Raw genomic sequence first — 19,256 nt, forward strand, 5'->3', positions numbered from 1 at the left:
CACAAAGGATTGCAACTTTTGGCTGTGGTCAGACATCAGGAGCAAATTATCATCTGAGGAAAGATTGGTTCTGTGGCAAATATTTTTTTTTAAGAGGCAAAAGACAGTAACTTGGAAATGTGTCTGTAAACTGGAAGCAAGATCTTGTGCCTCATACTTTTGGAGGTAGTCGGACTTGCTTTATAATTTTGTCCTGTGAACAGAAGTTGCATTCTGCTGTTAAATGATGTTGCCCTGTTTTACTTTAAAATATCATCAGTGAAACTCAGAAAATTGTAATTTTGAAAAAGAATAAAACTCTAAGATACAGGTTAAGAATTCAGCTTTTTATCAATTAGGCTGAGTTTTAATCACTTTGGTAAAGTGACTTGCACACAGGGTACATGCTTGCCAGCCTTCTGAATAGATTCTTAGTTGAATTCACTGTTTTTAATTCTAATTTCCCATAACTTTATGAAGTTCACAGTTTTCATAGGGATCAGCAAGGTATTTATTAATTGGCACAGCTGCTTCTTTAGCTGCAGCAAACTCACGTGATGGCTACAGCATTTTGTTCTGCTTTGTGATGTGTTCTGGCAGAAAAGACCCTGGGCAGTGTCCTTTATGGACAGTATCTAAGAAGTTTTTACATGTGAAAGAGCTAAAATGTCTAAAGAGTGTTTTGTGGTCTTTCAGGATTTTGCTCTGCAAGTAAGTAAGTAAGGGAAGGAATATGTTGGTGCAAAGTTAATGAAAGAGCTATAGTCTGTGTAAATTATGTCTTACTGGTAGATTGTTTTCTTTTTTTGATGTTAAATCTTTCCTAAAAGGAAATACTTGAATTACATCTATGAGACTGATTCTACAGTACTGTTTTCTTTCTCTTGCCCCCCCCACTCTATTTTTGCACAGCAGCATTTAAAATAACTTGCTATTTTATTTTTGTTTCTGACCTTCTCAAGCACTTTGAAATCAAGGATGATTCCATTGATGAGTTAAAAGCAGTGTTTTACACTTGAAAAGAAAAATTCTTCTTTGAAAGAATGTTAGATTGCTAAAGTTTTTAATAGCCTGTTTAATAATTGTTTTTAAGATTGTTTAGGATAAGAAGTTCATGTAGTTGTTTTGACACTGTACAGTTAATGGTCAGCGAGATGCTAAGATTTGGACTCAGAGATTTAGGTGGTCTGTTGGAAGTATGTTAAACTAGACAGCAGAAACACTTATGGAGTTTACTGTGGAGTTTACTTTGTTACTGGGTTCTTGTATTCCTGAGCTGGATTATCCTAATTGCATTGTAATTCCACAATACATCTATACCATAATATAAAGGTACAATATAGTTGTTTCCTCTATTTCAAAAAACAGAATTGAACACAAACTGAAAATGATATAATTCTAAATAAAAACTTAGATTTTTGGTCAAGAAAATAAAGACACTTATGAGTCTTTGCATCCAGCTTCAGAATTTAATTAAGTTTCTTCTCAGGTTCCTACTGGCCCATGCTGTGTCCCAGGTTCTCTGGCACACCAAATGTGTGTGCCCAGTGAGTTCAGCTACATAACAAAAGGAGTGGGGGGATTGTCTTGCAATGTTTTGTCTGGTGGTTTTGGGTTTTTTTAAGTATAGGTATTGCAGAACTAGATTGTCTTTTCATGGTAGATTGGAAATTCAGGCTGGGAGGGCACCATTTCTTTTTGTTACTGTCAACCTTTCTTTGTGTTTAATAGCTACCTTTCCTCAGCATAGTAAGTCTGTAAATGGCACAGAAGGTACTGTGTTGGAAGAACACACTACATTTGTGTATTAACTGCTGCACTTTCTATTAAGGCACCTTTGTTCTGAAGAATTCCTTTTAAGGAAGTAGTAAAAAAATTCTGCAGAATGAGAACTTCTGGGAATTTTGAATTTTTAGCTATGATTTCTCTGTACTTAACAAATAGTGGAAAGTGGCATTGGTGCAGTTTTGGTGCTGTGGGGTTTTTTTGTTAGTTAACTGGCAAACACTTTTGACAAAATGATATTCCATAACTATGGAATAACATTAGGAAGTGACCATATCCAATAAAAATAACTTTCTTTTAAGTTTTATGATCTGTACCTATGCCAAAACAACCGTGGAGAAGATGGGTTTAAAAATAACAGATGCTGTTATGATGTGTTATGTTTGGAAGTTAAGACTGCCATCTACTGATTTTGTTCTTAAACCTATTAGTTCCTAGAAAAGTGCATGTGCATTTTTCAAATGACAGTTCATTTTCGTAGTAGCATTTTCCAGGACCAAGGGCCTTGCCAAAATCAGTTTCTGTTCACTAATCCCTCCTCTTAGTAAGATTAAAAAATGCTCATTAGTTATAGGGTTTAAAGAAGTTCATGCTTCCATGTTGAACTGAACAAGAGAAAATCTTCTTACCCTTAGTTGACTCAAGTCTTCAGAAAACCCAGGTTAGTGAGTCAAGTAGAAGTGAGTTGATAATTTATCATAATCATGTGTCTATCTCACAATTACTGTCCCATCTTAAAAAGTGATTGGAAGCTTTATGGGAAAATTATGCTAAGGGGCTAAAGAAGTGAAACAAACTTTTCTGTAGTAGACATATCCAAGGTTTATGTTTGGTCCTTAAACTTTTTTCCTTCTGTACTGCAATAGCATCAGGCTTGACTTAGTTGAGGAAGGCAGATCTGGTCACACATTTCATTATTATTTTCAACAGAAACTGTAATATAAAATTATACTGGTATGCTATGCAGTGCTCTAGCAGCATCCCATACTTAAATGCCAACCACCTCAAAGGCTAGTCCCTGTGCAGAAAGGCATTTCTGTACAGCACTGATAAAATACTATTTTCTCTATTAGGAAGATAATGTTGCCTTATGATGTCTTTGTTTCTATAGGCTTGTTACCACAGCTGATAGGTGTTGCTCCAGAAAAGGCTATTAAGCTAACTGTACGTATCTTTTTTTTTTTTTTCTTTCCTCCCTGGCATCCTTTTGTTTGTTAACATGCACAGGATTTATTTCCTAAAATGTGTGAGAGATGACCACTTACAAGCATTCTAACATATATGGCTACAGATTTACTTGATATATATTAATAAGGAAGTAGAATAACTTAAAATAGTGTGTAATATATTGTATCTTTATTAGGTTAATGACTTTGTCAGAGACAAATTTACCAAGAAAGATGGTTCCATTCCATTGCTTGCAGAGATCCTTGCTGGAGGCTGTGTAAGTATCTGTCCTGTATTCCCAGGAAAAATTGATTCTCAGTCACGTCCAGAATAGTTGGAATGACAGTTAATGGGTGTGCTTTGTCAGTTTGAGCAGGAGTGTTCTTTTTTTTCTCCCAGTCACAAGAACTAAAAAAAGTACTGTTTCTGTTTGGAAAGCATACCTTACTTCTGAATTAAGTTCTCTTGGAACAATGTGCTTAAGCAACTTATTTTGGCCCAGTTTATAACTTTCAGTTTCAGCAGTGGTTTCATTCACAAAGTCTGAAGAAGAGGGTGCCCTGTTCTCCCTTTCCATATGTTCTGCTGGGTTGCCATTCATCATTAGTTTGGGAAGATACAGGTGCTCCTTGAGAATGGATCATAGCCATGATTAAATTTCCTTCAGGGGAGGGATGGAGATGTCTAGAATGGTTTAAGGAAATCTAATTCTTGCTGAAGATTTTAAGAAGGAAAAGAAATACACTCTTCAACTTGCTGTATGTGAAATTTTTACTGTTGTGAAAAGATGGAAAAAATTAACAATATAGCCTTACCTTTCATGTAACATGTATAAGTGAATTGTCTTTTTAAATAATTTGGTATAAAATGCAGCTATGTTACTCCAGATGCTAGTTACATCCCTCATCCAAATACAGTTAAAAAACAAACCATGTTTGTGTTGAAATTGAGGGCTGTAATTCAGTGGATGTTTTAGCAATCTGTAAGTGGTTTGAGTTGATATTGATGCTGGATTTCTTTTGGTTTTGCACGTTGGCTAATTTCATTTGTGGGATTCCCCGACAGTTGTTAACCCTATAATATGTTTAGGGCTTGAGTTGGGTTTCTTTTGTAGCAGAGAACACTAATGACTTCCAGTTGAGTAGGCTGACAGGCTGGTATAAAACCTCCTTGGCTTACAACAAAACCTGGGGCAGAAAGGTTGTTGACCTCTGCAAACTTTTAATTCAAAGAAACAGCCCTGAAGGGAGGCTGCTTATAGTTCTGCCTGATTGAATTTGGCAGCCTGGTACATGCTTGAGTCTTCACCTGTCAGTGTACAAAGTTTATTTTCTGAGAAATGTGAGAAAGCAGCTCTAATGCATAGCTAGCAGAAGAGTAACCTTTTTCTGGAAAGCTCAGTAACACAGAAAGCAAATACAGGTCATCTGTATGGAGAATAGAATTCATTTGTGGTTGTGTTGTGCTTAAATTCATAATTAAAGGCAAACATCTGATAATTTTATTATTTTGTACTGAAATATGTAATACTAAATTCAATCTATATTAGAGCCTTTTTCACTTGCCAGGTACTCCTGTTTCAAAATAGTTGCATTGTTTTACTGTAGTGAACATGCAAAAACTGGGGAGAAATTGAGTTTCAGATAAGATTTCAGAGATTTAGGTGTTTTTTGAAGATGACCAGATTTCTAGTCTGTCCAAACACAGCACCTTCTAGCTGACTGTCTGAGCTGTTATTTTCATCTCCTTTTTCAAGGTAATATTAATCTCACTCAATCTGGGAGAATTTTAAACAAAATTATAGAACTGTTGGTCCCAGTTTAGCAACCTGAGGGGTGTTTCTTTGAGCTTCCTCTGGATCATCTGATATCTTACCAGCTGAAGACTTTTTTGTCTCTGCTACTGCTTAGTTCAATTTTAGCAATTCCACTTCTTCCTGGATAGCAGAATCTTTGTTAGGAAGCCTGTAAGGTTAAGGGTCTGAAAGTATCAGTTGGCTAAAGCTGGGGCAATTAGACATTAGTCTCTCTTTTCTCATCCTCAGACCTTTTCATTCTCATTTTGACAGCTCTTTTCTGTGTTGACTTGCTTGGAAATAATGTTGGTCATCACACTTCTGTTGTTACTGTGTTCTGTTTTTCTAGAAAATATTATGGGGCGCAACCAACAATTCCATCCAAGGAAGGGCCACAAGTAGGGGCACAAAAGGCTTTGTGTTTGGGGGATGCTACCTTTCATTTTTCCTTTATTCTCTTCCTTCTCTCTGTGTTAGTACAAAATGATGGTTTAATGTGGGAATGTTTGGATTTTATATATGCCAAAATTATTTTCGGCATTTAGATTTGGGTAAGTCAGGTTTTTGTGGCTTTTTGTTACTGTTGTTACTTAAAACACTTAAGTATTTTGCTAATAGTATTCTATAAATATAGGCTAAAATAAACCCATACTTTTTTACCTTATCATAATATCAGAAGAAATAGCATTATTCCCACATGTACTTCTTAGAGATGGACTTCCTACTGTCTCTGACCCTCACTTGCCTGTGTTTAGTGTTGAACTGTCTCCTCATTAACAGGAGTAATGCAGTTTTGGATCATGTCTGGTATGGAACTGCTGGTGGATAAGCAAGATGAGCAAGGCATATTTTCAGCTATTTTACAGAGCTTACAGCAGAGACCTTTCATACTTTCAAAAGCCTTCCCTCTTGCAAGGTATACAAAAGCACATGGTGCATGCCACAGTCCTCAAACAGCAGTCAAAAGAGTTCTTGTGAGGAAGTGGAGGCAGCTTGGGAAAGGTTCCAGCAGACATGGCAAATTCTCCTCTCTGGATGGCAGTGCTGTATCAGAGCTTATGTACAGTGTTACAGTTTTCTAAGACCCACACACAAGGACAGGTGAAGCCTTTGACATTATGACAGTGGTGGTTCAGAGGCCCTGTGTAGGCTGGCCAGAATCCTCAGCTCTGCAGTATCTGGAAGCAGTGCTGTACTGTCCAGCAAAGGAATGGCCCTCCTCCAGAAATGCGGACACTGAGAGACTGAATCACTTTGGCCAAAATCTTACTGCTCAGGCTCCAGTCATTCTCAGCTTCTGTCAGCTTGTGGAGTAAAGCAGTGCTGGCAGTAAGGAGAAACATTGTCATTCTCACAGCAGCTACCAAAGACTTCTCCCAGGCAGTGCCTGTTCGTGTGGTCAGCTGCCTGTCTGTTGTCTTTCCTTCCTCCCTGCAGGGCAGGGACCTCCCGCAGGCAGCCCGTGCCCTATGCTCCTTCAAACCTTCCTGCTGCTGCTGGGCAATGTAAATGTCACTGGGAAGTGCAGGGTCTGCTGTGTCAGAGCCCAAATACTCCCAGCTGCTCTCAAGCTGTAGCTGTATTTGAAAACTGCGGAGCAGCTATGTTGGCCAGCTCAGTTACAGCAGTCAGGTCGTACCTGTCAATGAAAGGGCTCTTGTCCCTGATGGATGAAACTGATATCCCATCTTCCTACCTGCCTGCAGTATGCTGGTTTGTTAATCATTAACAGCACTGTCCATATTTACACATGTTCAGAGCAAACAATTTCTTTCCCTACTGTTACTGTAATTAATTGAATTAAATTCTGTTGTAATTCAGTGATTAACCTGCATTCCTGAAGTTTTCAGCTCCCATTAGCTGTGAGTTGCAGGGAGAATGAGTGAAGCTTTGGCAATGCTTTCCTCTATCCCAGCAGAGGCCTGGGAGGCAGCGAGCCCATGCCTGGTACGGACTGTGCTTCCCAGAGCAGCTTACATGCATGGCACATGTGAGTGCATGGTGAAGGGCAGGGTGCTCTAGGGAGCTGCTCTTCCTCACTTGGGAAGCAGTGCTGAAGCAGACACCTAGTGCTGTGCAAATGATTCGTGGTTACTGCTACAGTGGACAGAGATACTGTGAGTTTAGGCTGTAATTCCTATGAGTTACGTGGGAATAAATAGATTCTTCCCATGCTGTGTGTGGTGCTCAATATTTTGAATGGATGAATTGTGTTTCATCAGAAAGATGTTTTTGCTTTATGCTACAGGAAGAAAGATGATTTGGAGTGTCAGGCAGAAAGGGTCTTGAGAACCCTTGGAGATGTGGGCAATGCATCCGTTGATAATTAGAGGTTGGGATGTGTGTATGTGTGTTTGTGTTTGCACATACATATACAGAGAGATTCAAATTTACCACGGATTTTGAAGTTTTGATAAACATTAAATCTAAGATTCAGTCCAAATATTTTTGGTATACTTGTAAGAAATAATTTTCATACATATTTATGCATATATATATATATATGTATACATACACACAAAAATGCATATAGGTGTTATCAGGCAAACAGGTATGTGTCAGATATTTTGTTTGGAAAAAATAATGTTAAATGTTGATGGTTTTGTTTAACAAGAACAAAAATAAAGAGTTACAGACTGCTTTTCCTTCAAAATCCTGAAGATATGTTACTTCTTTTGTTATGCTTTAAAAAAATAAGTGAGAAGCAGAATTAAACTTTACTACTTTATCTTGATTTCTATTGTGGACATTTAAAACCGGGAGAAAATGATTGTTTAATGAAAGAGACAGTAAGCTCACTCTAGGTTCATGAACCATGTCAGCTTTGCCTAGAGAAAGAAATGCAAGTTCTTTTGATGTTTTTAAACAAGACTGTTTCAAGTAACATCTTATTTTAGCTGCTTCTTTGGGACACAGTTGTGGTCCAGGATGTGGTGGTTTCTAAAAGGAAGGAAGGAAGGGCTTGAAGTAGGCCTCTCCCCTTTGGAGCATATGCCTCTCGGGTGGAATTGGAAAGGGCAAGAGGTCTCATGTTGCAGGGTCATTTGTGTATTTCCTTCAGCCTTTGGCATGTCATGGGGCTTTGCTGTGGGATCTCAAACTACATCTTTTCTCTCATAACCTTTGCTGTCAGATTTAGTTCCTTTATTTGCTCCTTGTAGAGTTATTTTACATGACATTAAGGTTAAGTAGAAGCTTTTATTACTGGTATTTTTGATGTGTATGAATAACCTCCATTCAGAAACAAATTTGTCAACCTTTTTTAAAGTGTCTGTTGCAATTTATGTGTGAAGCGAGGATTTATGAGAGAGCAATCTAGATTTACTGCACCATCTCCAAAAGCAATTCAGGGAGTGCAATGTATACCTCTGTGTGCATATACACTTGCACATGTATTTAACATACAGAGCTGACAGCTGAAGTAAGAGACTTTGAAAAAGAATGATGCTGATTGCTAATGATTTGCACAGGAGCGTGGAGGTTTGTACTGCAAACCTACATGCTTCCAGTTCATTTTGATTTGGAGATCCTTTGTGTCATTTTCCTCTGCATCCTTTTCTGCAGAGTGCTCTTCTCCTCTCCAAGGCAGCACTTTCCTCTGCCTCACACATCCTTTGTCACACCTTTTACTTAAATAGAAAACACAGACAAACTAAAAACCACCCTTGCATTCATTCTTTAAAAAATGAAAATGGGAGTTTTCTTGCATTACATGTTCTGTATTAAAGTCAAAGCTTGTCCTGCCTGTGCTTGTGATGTGTTGAGGGACCTAACTCAGATGTGCCACTCCACTGAATGCAGTGCTGCTCTTCCTGTGAGTCAAATCACTGCTGGCAGAAAAGTTTGTCAAGCTCCAAGTAGAACAGACAAAGTCAAGGCTTGGGTAGCAGGACATGCTGCTAACAGGGGCTATTTAGGTGGGTATCTAGGTAGTTACAGCTCTTTTGGAGAAAGCTGCCTGTTGGGAAGTCTGTCAGCACTGTAAATACTCAATGTTCAAAGTGTTGATGTAATTGAAGAGCTTTTTGATGGGGTTTCTACTGATAATATAAGTGTAGGTTTTTCCTTGTATTTTATTTTGCTTAATAACCTGACCACCAAATCATCTTCTGATACTGATGGATTACATAATTCCATTTTTACTATATAGAATTTGTAACATTGTATTTCTAATTAGTGTTGCTACTAAATTATTAAAATGTGCTGTGCTCAGTGTATTTTGCTTTCTGTATCACAAGAGTGCTATGGCTGATTTTAACAGAAAGGTAAACCTAGGAAAAGAAAATGTTAATTACAGGAAGATTGAATTCAGGTGAGAAAATAGAAATGTTTACAAATTGGCCTATTTGTGTTTCTGTGGTGGCTGTTGGGCAAATAGGAAGAGTTATTTTGGCTGCTCTGCAGGGTGTGCTAATTTTTAACATCAAAAATAAAAAATGGAATTTCACTTATACATGTAAACAAATAATACATATTTAATAGATGGGTAGCTGGTATTTGTCTAGAAGGAGTGAATTTCTAGCTTAGTGTTGCAGTCTAAAGTTATTTGAATTTTTTTTGTATGGTCCATTGTATTATGTAGTGAGAACACACTGCTTAACATTTTATCCACCAAAATTATTTTTTAAAAGATACAGGGAAATGGTAAACATTTGAAATTATTTTATGCTTAATGCAATGCAAACAAACAAAAAAAAAGGTTAACAGAATTTGCCAGATGCAAATTTTATAAATTTTATTTAGATTGGAACTTTGCTTAGCAAGACAGCCATATCATCTTGCATGCATAGGTGTGTATGAGCTGGAGAAGGTGAGATGAGAAGTAAAGAGAGTCTAAAGAATGCCTTTGGACATAGGAGTGGTGTCAGATAACTGAGTAAACACAGTGCACTAAGTCCAAGGAACATAGAAAGTCTGGAAGTTCTTGTGGTCTTCCTGATGATTGCAACAAATGTCCACAAAAATATGAGCTTTGATTTGCTTTCAGAGAGGTGAAGAAGTGAGGGAATAAAATTAAGCTTAACTGTATAGACTCATTATTTGAGTGGGAAGTGTTAAAAACAGTAATTACTACAATGGAAATAATTAATCAAAAGCAGCAGTTGATCTCCCACGATTTCAGTCAAGGTACTTCAGCAAAGCTGTTGCAGTGATGATTTTCAGTGTCAATATTGAGTGAAGTGATAAACAGGGTTTGCAGTAAAAGGCTGTCAGTCCTCAGCAAAGGCTCAGTGAAGTGTGGGCTGCTTGCTCAGTGAAGGTGTTGATGCTCCTTGCCCCCAGCCCAGACACTGCTGAAGCGCTGGGTCACTCTCAGTAGGAGCTGATGGGGGTTGCAATGCCCTTTTGTCACTAGCCTAGAATAATTCAGATTGCCGGTTTCTAAACTCTGCATCAGGGCTAATCTCACATTTATTCTGCCTGCTGCTGCAGAGAGGAAGATTGTGCTGGATGCACAAGGGATTAGTGCTCATCAGTTGTCAGTCAGTTAGCAGAGAACACCATGCAGGTTCTTCAGGAGATGCAGTATCAGACTTCACCACACCCCTCCCAATCCCTCAGCATCACAAAAAGAGTTTATTGCTTGGGCAGTTTAGATGTGGTAAAAAGTTTTAACTGCAGATGTTCTGCATCTGTTTACTTCAGTAAAATTTGATGGGTTGGAGGAATCAATCCGAATTAAGAGGAGTTTTTATATTGTGCAAGGAATGCTTTCTAGAGTTGGCTGTATTCAAGTGGTTGTATGCCACAATTTTTAAGGAACTGGGTTTAATTTTTAAATTAAAAAAGGTGGCTTAGGAAGAGGGGAGCATAACAAGCTTAGTAAAATATAGCTGGATTGTGATGAACCACAAACTTCTTCAGAAGTGAACAGTAGTACCTACAGCAAACCAGGAAGAAATCTAAACATGTCATTCTAAAGAGGTTTAAAAACTCTGAAACCAAGCTGTGGGATTGAATGTCTCTCAAACCTGGGACACAGTTCTTTGGAAGTCTTTAGCTAAAGTGCAGGGTCAGAAGCAGCTTTACAACGCTACTGCTAGCAAGTTTGCAAGACAGTCCTTCAACACTGCCAACAGAGTATTTCCTTCAAGTAAAATCTGTCATGCCCAGCTCAAAGATATGACTCCTGTTTCTATCTAGTATCGTATTTTGAAATATTAGTCTTCCTATTTAAATTTTATATTTTGTTTCCACTTAGGACTATTACAAGCTGCTAAACAAAACTCCAAACACCTTTTCTAATAATTTAAAATTACACTGATAAATGCAAATTTAGCTTTTAAACAGCATCACTTCTAAATGCAAATAGCATGTCTACACATTGGTGATGGATTATTATTGAATAAACATAAGGTCTTTAAGTGTATTTGATGCTGTAGTAGCACAAGTGTAATGATTATTTTGGTTTAGTATTTCCTGTAATATCTGATAGACTTTTAAACATAGAACTGACTTCTAGAAAGTGATGTCTAGGAGAAAAGCAGAGACGAACTGAATTAATTCACCTCAGGGGGCTATAAAAATATATATGTAAAAATCTATTTTTACAAACCCATGATTGCTGATCCAGGTCTTTTGACTTCCAGACAGGTACTTTATTAAATCTCTCTCATATATTTTTACATGAGAATATCAGCCAATGCAGTGAGAAGTGAAGGCACTCATCACATTGCAAAAGTCAATATGTCACCACATGCTCTAGCAATGCAATTTACTTTCTTTTTCTTTGGGTTTGCAGGCAGGAGGCTCCCAGGTCATCTTCACTAATCCTCTGGAGATTGTAAAGATTCGGTTGCAGGTAGCAGGAGAAATTACTACAGGACCCAGAGTCAGTGCTCTGTCTGTTATAAAAGATTTAGGCTTTCTTGGTCTTTATAAGGTATGTACTTCTGCTTTGAGTGCCTTCATCATTTTATGCTAAACTTCTATACTGTTGAAACAAAAACTATTAAAAACAAAGACATCTTTTGAATTTAAAACCAATCTCTTCCTGCAGGGCAGCCCCACAGTGGAAAACTGAAGAAAACTCACTTCTATATTAATGGCAGTGGGATACAAAAAAATACTCCCCCATTCTATCCTTTGGGCTTTTATGCCAAGCTACAGGGAGCCTGTATTGCAGACCTGCTGGCTTCTGGCACTGCTCATTTCATTTGGCGGGGTTTTGTGAAAAGTTTCTTTAGCTTTCCCTGTGCGTTTTTCTTATATTTATTTTGAATCTCTGTATCTATATTGTTATCTTTGCAGCAGGATATTCTCTTTGTCTTAATAATTTGATGGCAGTGAAACAGTAGTGAAGTTTAGTAGGATTCAGATTTTTAAGAAGTTAAGTGGTGGGATTTGTCAATAAATTCCACTGAAAAAAGCCTGTTCTGTATGGTACTTCAGCAAAATGCCAGTCAACAGATTCCTTCCCTGCAGGTATACTTACTGCCATCATTACAGATCAGGTGTAATGGAGCAGAAGCTATTAGTTTCCTTAAACAAGGAAGAGTGTTTCTTCCTGTATCTTCTGCCAGTGCAAGGGGTAATACGTAAATTCAGCAGTTATATTAGCTGTGCACTTACAAAACATTGCTGTATGTGATTTGCCCACAGACCTGCAATAATACTATAAAAGTGTGCATGTTTACTTTTAGAGCTGAAGATTTTGTTTTGAATTTGGTAGATGAGATTCGTGACCATTGTGTTTCCTTATTAAACAGTACCCAATTTGCAGTGTTTTTTTCTCTTTTTGCTAATCTTCCAGTGCAGCTTCTTTGGTGAGGTCTTATAGTGCTCACTGGTATTTTAGTAGTGCTTTTGTGTTTGGTGGAATAAAGGCTGGCAGGGACTGGTCTTGCTGTTTCCCTAGTTGTCAGAAAGACATAAGGACTGATCTCTGTCACTTCTTCCATTGCCTTTGGACACATAGTGTGTAAAAAGTATTTATCCTATGTACTGATGTCAGGATTGATGTAATGTATAAGTTACCAAAATTATACATGAACCTTGAATCCTCCTCATTCCAGACCCTTAGTTTAGATATGCCTTATTCTTATTTTCAAGTTCTCTGTATCATCTGTTTCCTGAGACATTTTGTTTTCTGTGTTGTTTATGTAGTAGATAAAATGCTTGCTGGATATCAATTTTAGCCTTATTTCCAGAATTTATTTGCATTATGTCTCTTTTCTCTGTGTCAGGGTGCCAAAGCATGTTTCCTCAGAGACATTCCCTTTTCTGCAATCTACTTTCCGGTTTATGCTCATAGTAAAATGATGTTTGCTGATGAAAGTGGCCATGTGGGAGGGCTTAATCTCCTTGCAGCTGGAGCCATTGCAGGTAATTTTGCAGAATGTTTCCTAAAAGTAATTTTCTTTTCTTTTAGTGAGTAATATTTAATATTCATTCAGTAGTCCCATATAAAGGAAGGGTACTGTACCATTGTATCTGATTTAATCTAAATTTGATCACTGTTATCCTTAGTGGGAGGCTGTGTAATTTTGATGAGAGCTAATTACATTTGCATAATGTGGATAAACAGCGTAATGCAGCTCAGCAACTTGTAGTCAAATTTGATCTGTCTGTCTCAATGGGGTTTTACTTGTTACTGAGCTCTCAGAGTTGAAGGCTAATTTGAATCTTTGATGAACATAAAATGAGAGGTCGTAAGAGCTAAGAAGAAAATGACTTACCCAGGTTTGGATTGTGGAGTAACTGAAAAGAAACTTTGTTGTAATATAATTGCTGAAAATAGGGCATTAGTTTGTCAAGAAGCTGAAGTACCATACTCTGAAATTTAAAGTATTTTACAGCATCTCAAACAAATTTACTACAAAGACAATATGCAGCTGTGATAAAAAGTTTTTGCTAAAGGCAAGGGGTATAAAAATAGTAAATGTAGGAACTAAAGTGGTGGATATTTAAACATAGCAAGGACGAGCTCAGCAGATGAAAACCAGTATCTGCACACAGCCTTGCAACTGTGAATAATTCAGTGTCAGAATCTGCAGTTCAGAAACACCACTGGGCTGAGCAAGACCCTTTGCTACTTGTTACAGTTGTAAAGGACCACTATATAGATATTTACACCAGTTGTGAGTGCCTGTGTGTGAATAGCCGTTTCCCATATTGGACTTGACACATAAGCTTGGCTGCACCTTCTCTGTGCCAGTTGGTGTGTTCCTCGTGCCAGAGGGAAGGGACACCACCTAGGAAACATCTAACAGATTTGTAGCCCTGCTCGTTCTTTAGTATTGCAGAGCTGCCAGGAATGGAAAATTATTTAGCTTATATACATACAATACTCATATATATTACTGATTTGTATTTCCTGTAAGACTTTTGAGACTGCAAGCTTCACAGTTTCTCTTTGTTTCATTAGTGTTTCTGTGTTGCTCATACTAAGGGATGAACCCTATTAAAATGTATGTAAATTTCATAGGCCTAGTTTTATAGCATGTATAGGAATCTGCCTCTCTGAATTGCAAATTTCACATTCTCAATTGCTCACTCAGTCCCGGTTACACGTGCACAGCAGGCAAGAATACAGTCTGAAGGGATCTGCCTGTCAGGAAAATCTGCATATGATTGCTGTCTGTGTATGCTTGCAGCCTTAACTGCAGTGCTTCTGTTTTTGTATAAAACCTCCTCGATTGGTCAGCGACACTTCACAGTTTATCATCACTGATGCAAACAGTTACTTGTTAACATTTTAAATTCATTGTTAACCAGTTGTTAAAGTTTAACAGAAGTCAAAATTAATTTCATTATTTTAAGTCAGAAGATGGTTCCTCTTTTTAGGGGGATTAAGTTTTTACAGTATTTAGAAGTATTCAGAAATATCTCAGATAACACAGTTATATACTGTGGAGTACATTTCTGAAAACTTTCTCCTTTCCTTTGACTAGAAAGCCGAGAGTGGTGCCTTGGAAGTGGAGATTTGTTCTTCCATCACTGTTGGCTAATATCACGCTGTTGGTACTAAGCAGACTTGTAAAACACCTTCATTGTCCTCAATCTTTTTATGGCTTGCCTACTGAAGTAAGCAGCATCTATTCTCCTACAGAACAGTCCAACCAGCAGTTTAGACATATTTCTATAGAACAGAGGCTTTAAGCAGTAGTTTTTCTCATCAACACCTTTAAAAAATGGAGGCATAGCATTCAATTTCCAAATCAATCACCTATGTAATTTGCAAAATACATTGTAGAGTATAAACAAATACAGTAAATTTGCACAACTGATTTTTATACATTACATAAGTATAGCCAATTTTATCTTGTTTCAAACTACTGCTACAGCCAGACCACAAGAAGATGCTGAGAATGGGTTTTGATAGTTTATTTCCTTTACTACCAGTTTCAGCCTTTAAATTTAGAAGAAAGAATTATTATCTCAGGCACAACAGTTTATATAAGCATCAAGAATAAGAACCTGCGTTTTTCGTAATGTCTAGCCCTTGTAAAAAATCCGAAAGTTTGCACTTGTATTTTTCAGTTGGAAGTGTTTCATCTTTTACAAGATCCTTTGTGCAAATTAAATGTGGTTTTCTTCTAAAAGGTGTGCCTGCTGCTTCTTTGGTAACCCCTGCTGATGTCATCAAGACAAGACTGCAAGTGGCAGCTCGCGCTGGTCAGACAACATACAGTGGAGTTATTGACTGCTTCAGAAAGATTCTAAGGGAAGAAGGCCCTTCAGCTTTGTGGAAGGGAGCTGGAGGTGAGGAAAAAAATTATTAGGGCTGACCCCAAATCTGCAAATTTGCACTTGCTTTGTTAAGGACTCAAACCAGAGCAGTATTTACAAGGTCTGATTGTGAAAAACATAATACCTTGTTAAAAATGTTTAGCTTCTCTTCTGAGGAATTGTTTTATTTGTTTAACACTATGATTTGTAACATCTAACAGCTCGGGTGTTCAGATCTTCACCCCAGTTTGGTGTTACTTTGGTCACTTACGAACTTCTGCAGAGATGGTTGTATGTTGACTTTGGAGGCCAGTAAGTCAAATATTTGCTATTTACCTTACACAAAACAACTGCCAAACACAAAGAAAAAACCCAAACCTTTTCATGGACAGGACCCATTAAAACTTGTTGACTTTGAGCATCTGTACTTAAAATTGCAGCATGTAAAAAATTGTCCCATCCTTATATAATTGAGGGAAACTTGCACGCCACTTCTAACAGATGAGGAGGTAAAGAGCCATTTAATTATTATTTCAGTACCCTAATTTGTATTTCCATTGTAGCAAGATAGTTTTGTCCATTTTCCTTGTGATACTGGAAGCTAAGAGAATTTACAAAAGTATCCCTAAAAATGTAACTTCAACTTTGGTTTTGATTTATAATTAAGTAGTGGTCTAACCTCATTCACCTCACCATAGGAGTAATTAATCAAGGTCAGCTTTAACAGTCTTCCATAATCAGACAAAAGCCTTAAGTATTTAAGCTTGAATAAGTCTATTTAAAGTCCTTTCTTAAGAAATCTAGACTAACAAAATGACCTTTTTTCTTTGTTCAAACAGCAAACCCGCTGGATCAGAATCTACCCCAAAAACACGAATTTCAGATCTTCCTCCTGTTAACCCTGCACATATAGGAGGATACAGACTTGCTACAGCTACGTTTGCTGGTATAGAAAATAAATTTGGTTTATATCTTCCAAAGTTTCGAGCTCCTGCTGCCACCTCAGCTCAAGCACACGGCAGCTGCTGAGTCCTGAAAAGATGTTTCAAATGAACAAAGTGATGCAGTGGGAAGAATTCACAAGAGTACTGCTGAATTATTTTCCAGTCAGCTGCATGTGTTCTAGCTGAACTGAGCTTGCAAATCTAATTGCTCCTTTCAAATATTCATACATACCTGCATTTATTTATTTACACACAAGGAACTGATTGAAGCTGTGGTTCTCTGCCTTGTTTTAACCAGTGGCATGAAGCTGTAGCCTAGACTTTGCCTTGCACAGCTTGCATTTAATGTTACTGTACATATTGTACATCTTTGTACAGAGACATCAGGGCATCTATACACGTACATTTATATAATGGGTATTGCAGTTCAAAATAGTTTGAAATGTACAGATGTTTTGAAGGTGTTTTGTTAACAATCGTGACAATAAAATGTTTAAAAACACTTGCGTCACTTCGCTTCTTTGCATTTACAGGAAGTTGTCTGGTATGATTGTGTTTCCCTCCACAGAGGAAATGTGAAAATCAGATGCACCCATTTAATGAATGGACAGGACAGAACAGAGCTCTGCAGGAATGCCCTTCACTGCTAGTTACAGCAAAGGAATTGAAATGCAGTGTGCTGGCTTGTAAGCGCTAGAGAACACGGTAATTAGATGAGCACATGCAATGTTTTATTTTGCAGCACTACTTTGTGACAAGGAATTCTCTCCAAATACATGGCAGTACTAAATGTGTAATAGATACTACCTCTATGGTAGCATATTCAAAACACAATGAGAGATTTGCCAGTTACTGGCACACTCAAGAATTTTTACAGGGTTTATTACTCAGTGCCTTTTTTTTCCTGAATAGAAAACTTGTTACAAAAAAATTGAAAGTATTCTCCTTATTTCTAGATTGTTTTACCATGAGATTAGGTTATTCTGTGGGGACGAAAAACTTACTTTTTTATTATTTTTATATGCAGAACTCATTGTTTATATTTACAGGGAAGTGGAAGTAAAAGGAGAAGAGAAAGGCTGAACTATTTCTCACTTAGCATCCACCAAAAGTTTCCCTGGTATAGTACTGAAATGGAAAAATGTCAGAGGAAATAGGGGAGTTGAGATTTCTGCTGTTGTGGAGGAAAATTACTCACACTGTCCTTGTGGCCAGGGATGAGATGGGTGGTTGCCAGCTTTGCTTACTGAAGTTTTACATGTTTCTTACAGGGTTAAACATCCTGGAATAGAGCATATCCAAAGGCTATAAACTGATTTCAGGTTCTGGTTTTCTATTTAGGCGACAGCAGGCCCATCAAGGTTTAAGTCAGTTTATGAAGAAATGGCTTATAAAGAACTGAACACGACACAGAGCAGCCTTCCTCCAGCTCTAGCCTCTGAGGAAACTAAAAATTATTTTGGTGCTGAATAATATTTAGTGACCCAGAGGTTACAGTACACTGACCTTAGAAGTCTGATCACCGTTCTGCAATATGAATATAGATAACCCCATTAGAAGGCTTCCTGCTTTATTTGTTGTATTGTGTTTAAGGAATTTCTCGTTCCGTACTGTTTTCTGGATAGAGACACGCTTCTGGGAACTCTCTCCTGTAGCTATGAATTCTGTCTTGGGCTTTTCTGAATAGAGACAAAAATGGTGGGGACCCACTGCATTTAATCTTAGTCACGGCTTGTTGGCTGCCTTGATCAAGGCCTTAGGAGACCTGACAATGCACAACAGCATTTGTATTTCTTGCAGCTCCAAAACTGGACAGTTTGACTCCCAGAATCTTCATTTACAACATCTAGCCTCACTTTTGGTCTTAACGTTGCAGGTATGGCTTTTGCATTTTTAACCTGTACTCAGCTATTCTGTGAGGAAGGACCACAAGCAGGAATAGAGTAGTATTATATTTAATAATTGAGAATTATTAGAAGGCTGAAACTACACAAAACTAATGCCATGTGATCTGCATGAATGCAAAAGGAAGCCTTACCTACTGGACTTCTGAAAATAAAAGTGGGAGGGAAATGTATTATTCAATGAAAAGTAATCTCGAAAAACCTCACACAACCTACCAACCAAAAGCCAAGCAACCCCTCAAAACCATCAAACCAAGAGAACTTGTGCTGTTAACAATTCTTCTGCCCAAAGGTACAAACCATCTCATGCTGTGCCTGTTCTTACACAGTTCACAGGCTTCTCAGCTCAACAGAGCTGCTCTTGCAGGGGTGAGCAGAACACACAGGATAAATGTCTGCACACTGAGCAGCATGGTGTGTTGGAAAGGGAGGGACACACTCTTGAAATGCTAACACCAATGGAAGCCTGAACACATTTCACTTCCAGACCCACCCAAAAAGAAAACATTCTGAAGAAAGAATTGCTGTTACTGCTGTGTCTCCACAGGCTGCTCATTATAACAGAACTAAGAGAAGGAGAAAGAGAAAAAAAAACCTCTCAAAACTAAACACAAAAGTTAAACAACGAAGAAACAATGACAATACTTCTGGATATGAAACTGATTGAGGAATATAAACCTATTTCCTACTTTTAAGCATATAAAACTCGCTCTTCTGGCAAAACAATAAGCTTGTAACAGATTAAGAACTAATGTAGAGTCCTAAATTAAAGAATACAAAACTGATTTAGTGCCTAATTAGTAAAACTCACAGTATTTATTAAAAAAAACCCCAAACCAACCCAAAAGAAACAGCCCCCCTGCAACCCATTGTAATAGAAAACTTCATAATGTGTTAAGAAAGAAAAAAAAAGTAACCTTTAGAGAAATTACAACCATTCTGTTTCAAGCCATTAAGAAGTCTTGTTTCAATAAAAATGTTAAAAATCAATAATAATAAAAATCTTGAACT

At 37.6% G+C, this 19,256-nt stretch overlaps 1 protein-coding gene across 1 annotated transcript in view; it reads left to right on the plus strand.

Annotated features, from left to right (window-relative positions):
• The window catches only part of SLC25A12 (solute carrier family 25 member 12), a 45,090-nt gene extending 28,247 nt beyond the window's left edge, over window positions 1–16,843 (plus strand). The window contains exons 12-18 of the mRNA XM_005484055.4: window positions 2,876–2,928; window positions 3,128–3,208; window positions 11,469–11,609; window positions 12,913–13,051; window positions 15,272–15,430; window positions 15,619–15,709; window positions 16,237–16,843. Coding sequence (XP_005484112.3) covers window positions 2,876–2,928; window positions 3,128–3,208; window positions 11,469–11,609; window positions 12,913–13,051; window positions 15,272–15,430; window positions 15,619–15,709; window positions 16,237–16,426 — 854 coding nt within the window. The 3' untranslated portion in view covers window positions 16,427–16,843. The remainder of the gene's footprint in view (window positions 1–2,875; window positions 2,929–3,127; window positions 3,209–11,468; window positions 11,610–12,912; window positions 13,052–15,271; window positions 15,431–15,618; window positions 15,710–16,236) is intronic.
• The last annotated feature ends 2,413 nt before the right edge of the window (window positions 16,844–19,256 follow it).

The sequence above is a fragment of the Zonotrichia albicollis genome, chromosome 10 (genome assembly GCF_047830755.1).
Source record: "Zonotrichia albicollis isolate bZonAlb1 chromosome 10, bZonAlb1.hap1, whole genome shotgun sequence".
NCBI classification, from domain to species: domain Eukaryota; kingdom Metazoa; phylum Chordata; class Aves; order Passeriformes; family Passerellidae; genus Zonotrichia; species Zonotrichia albicollis.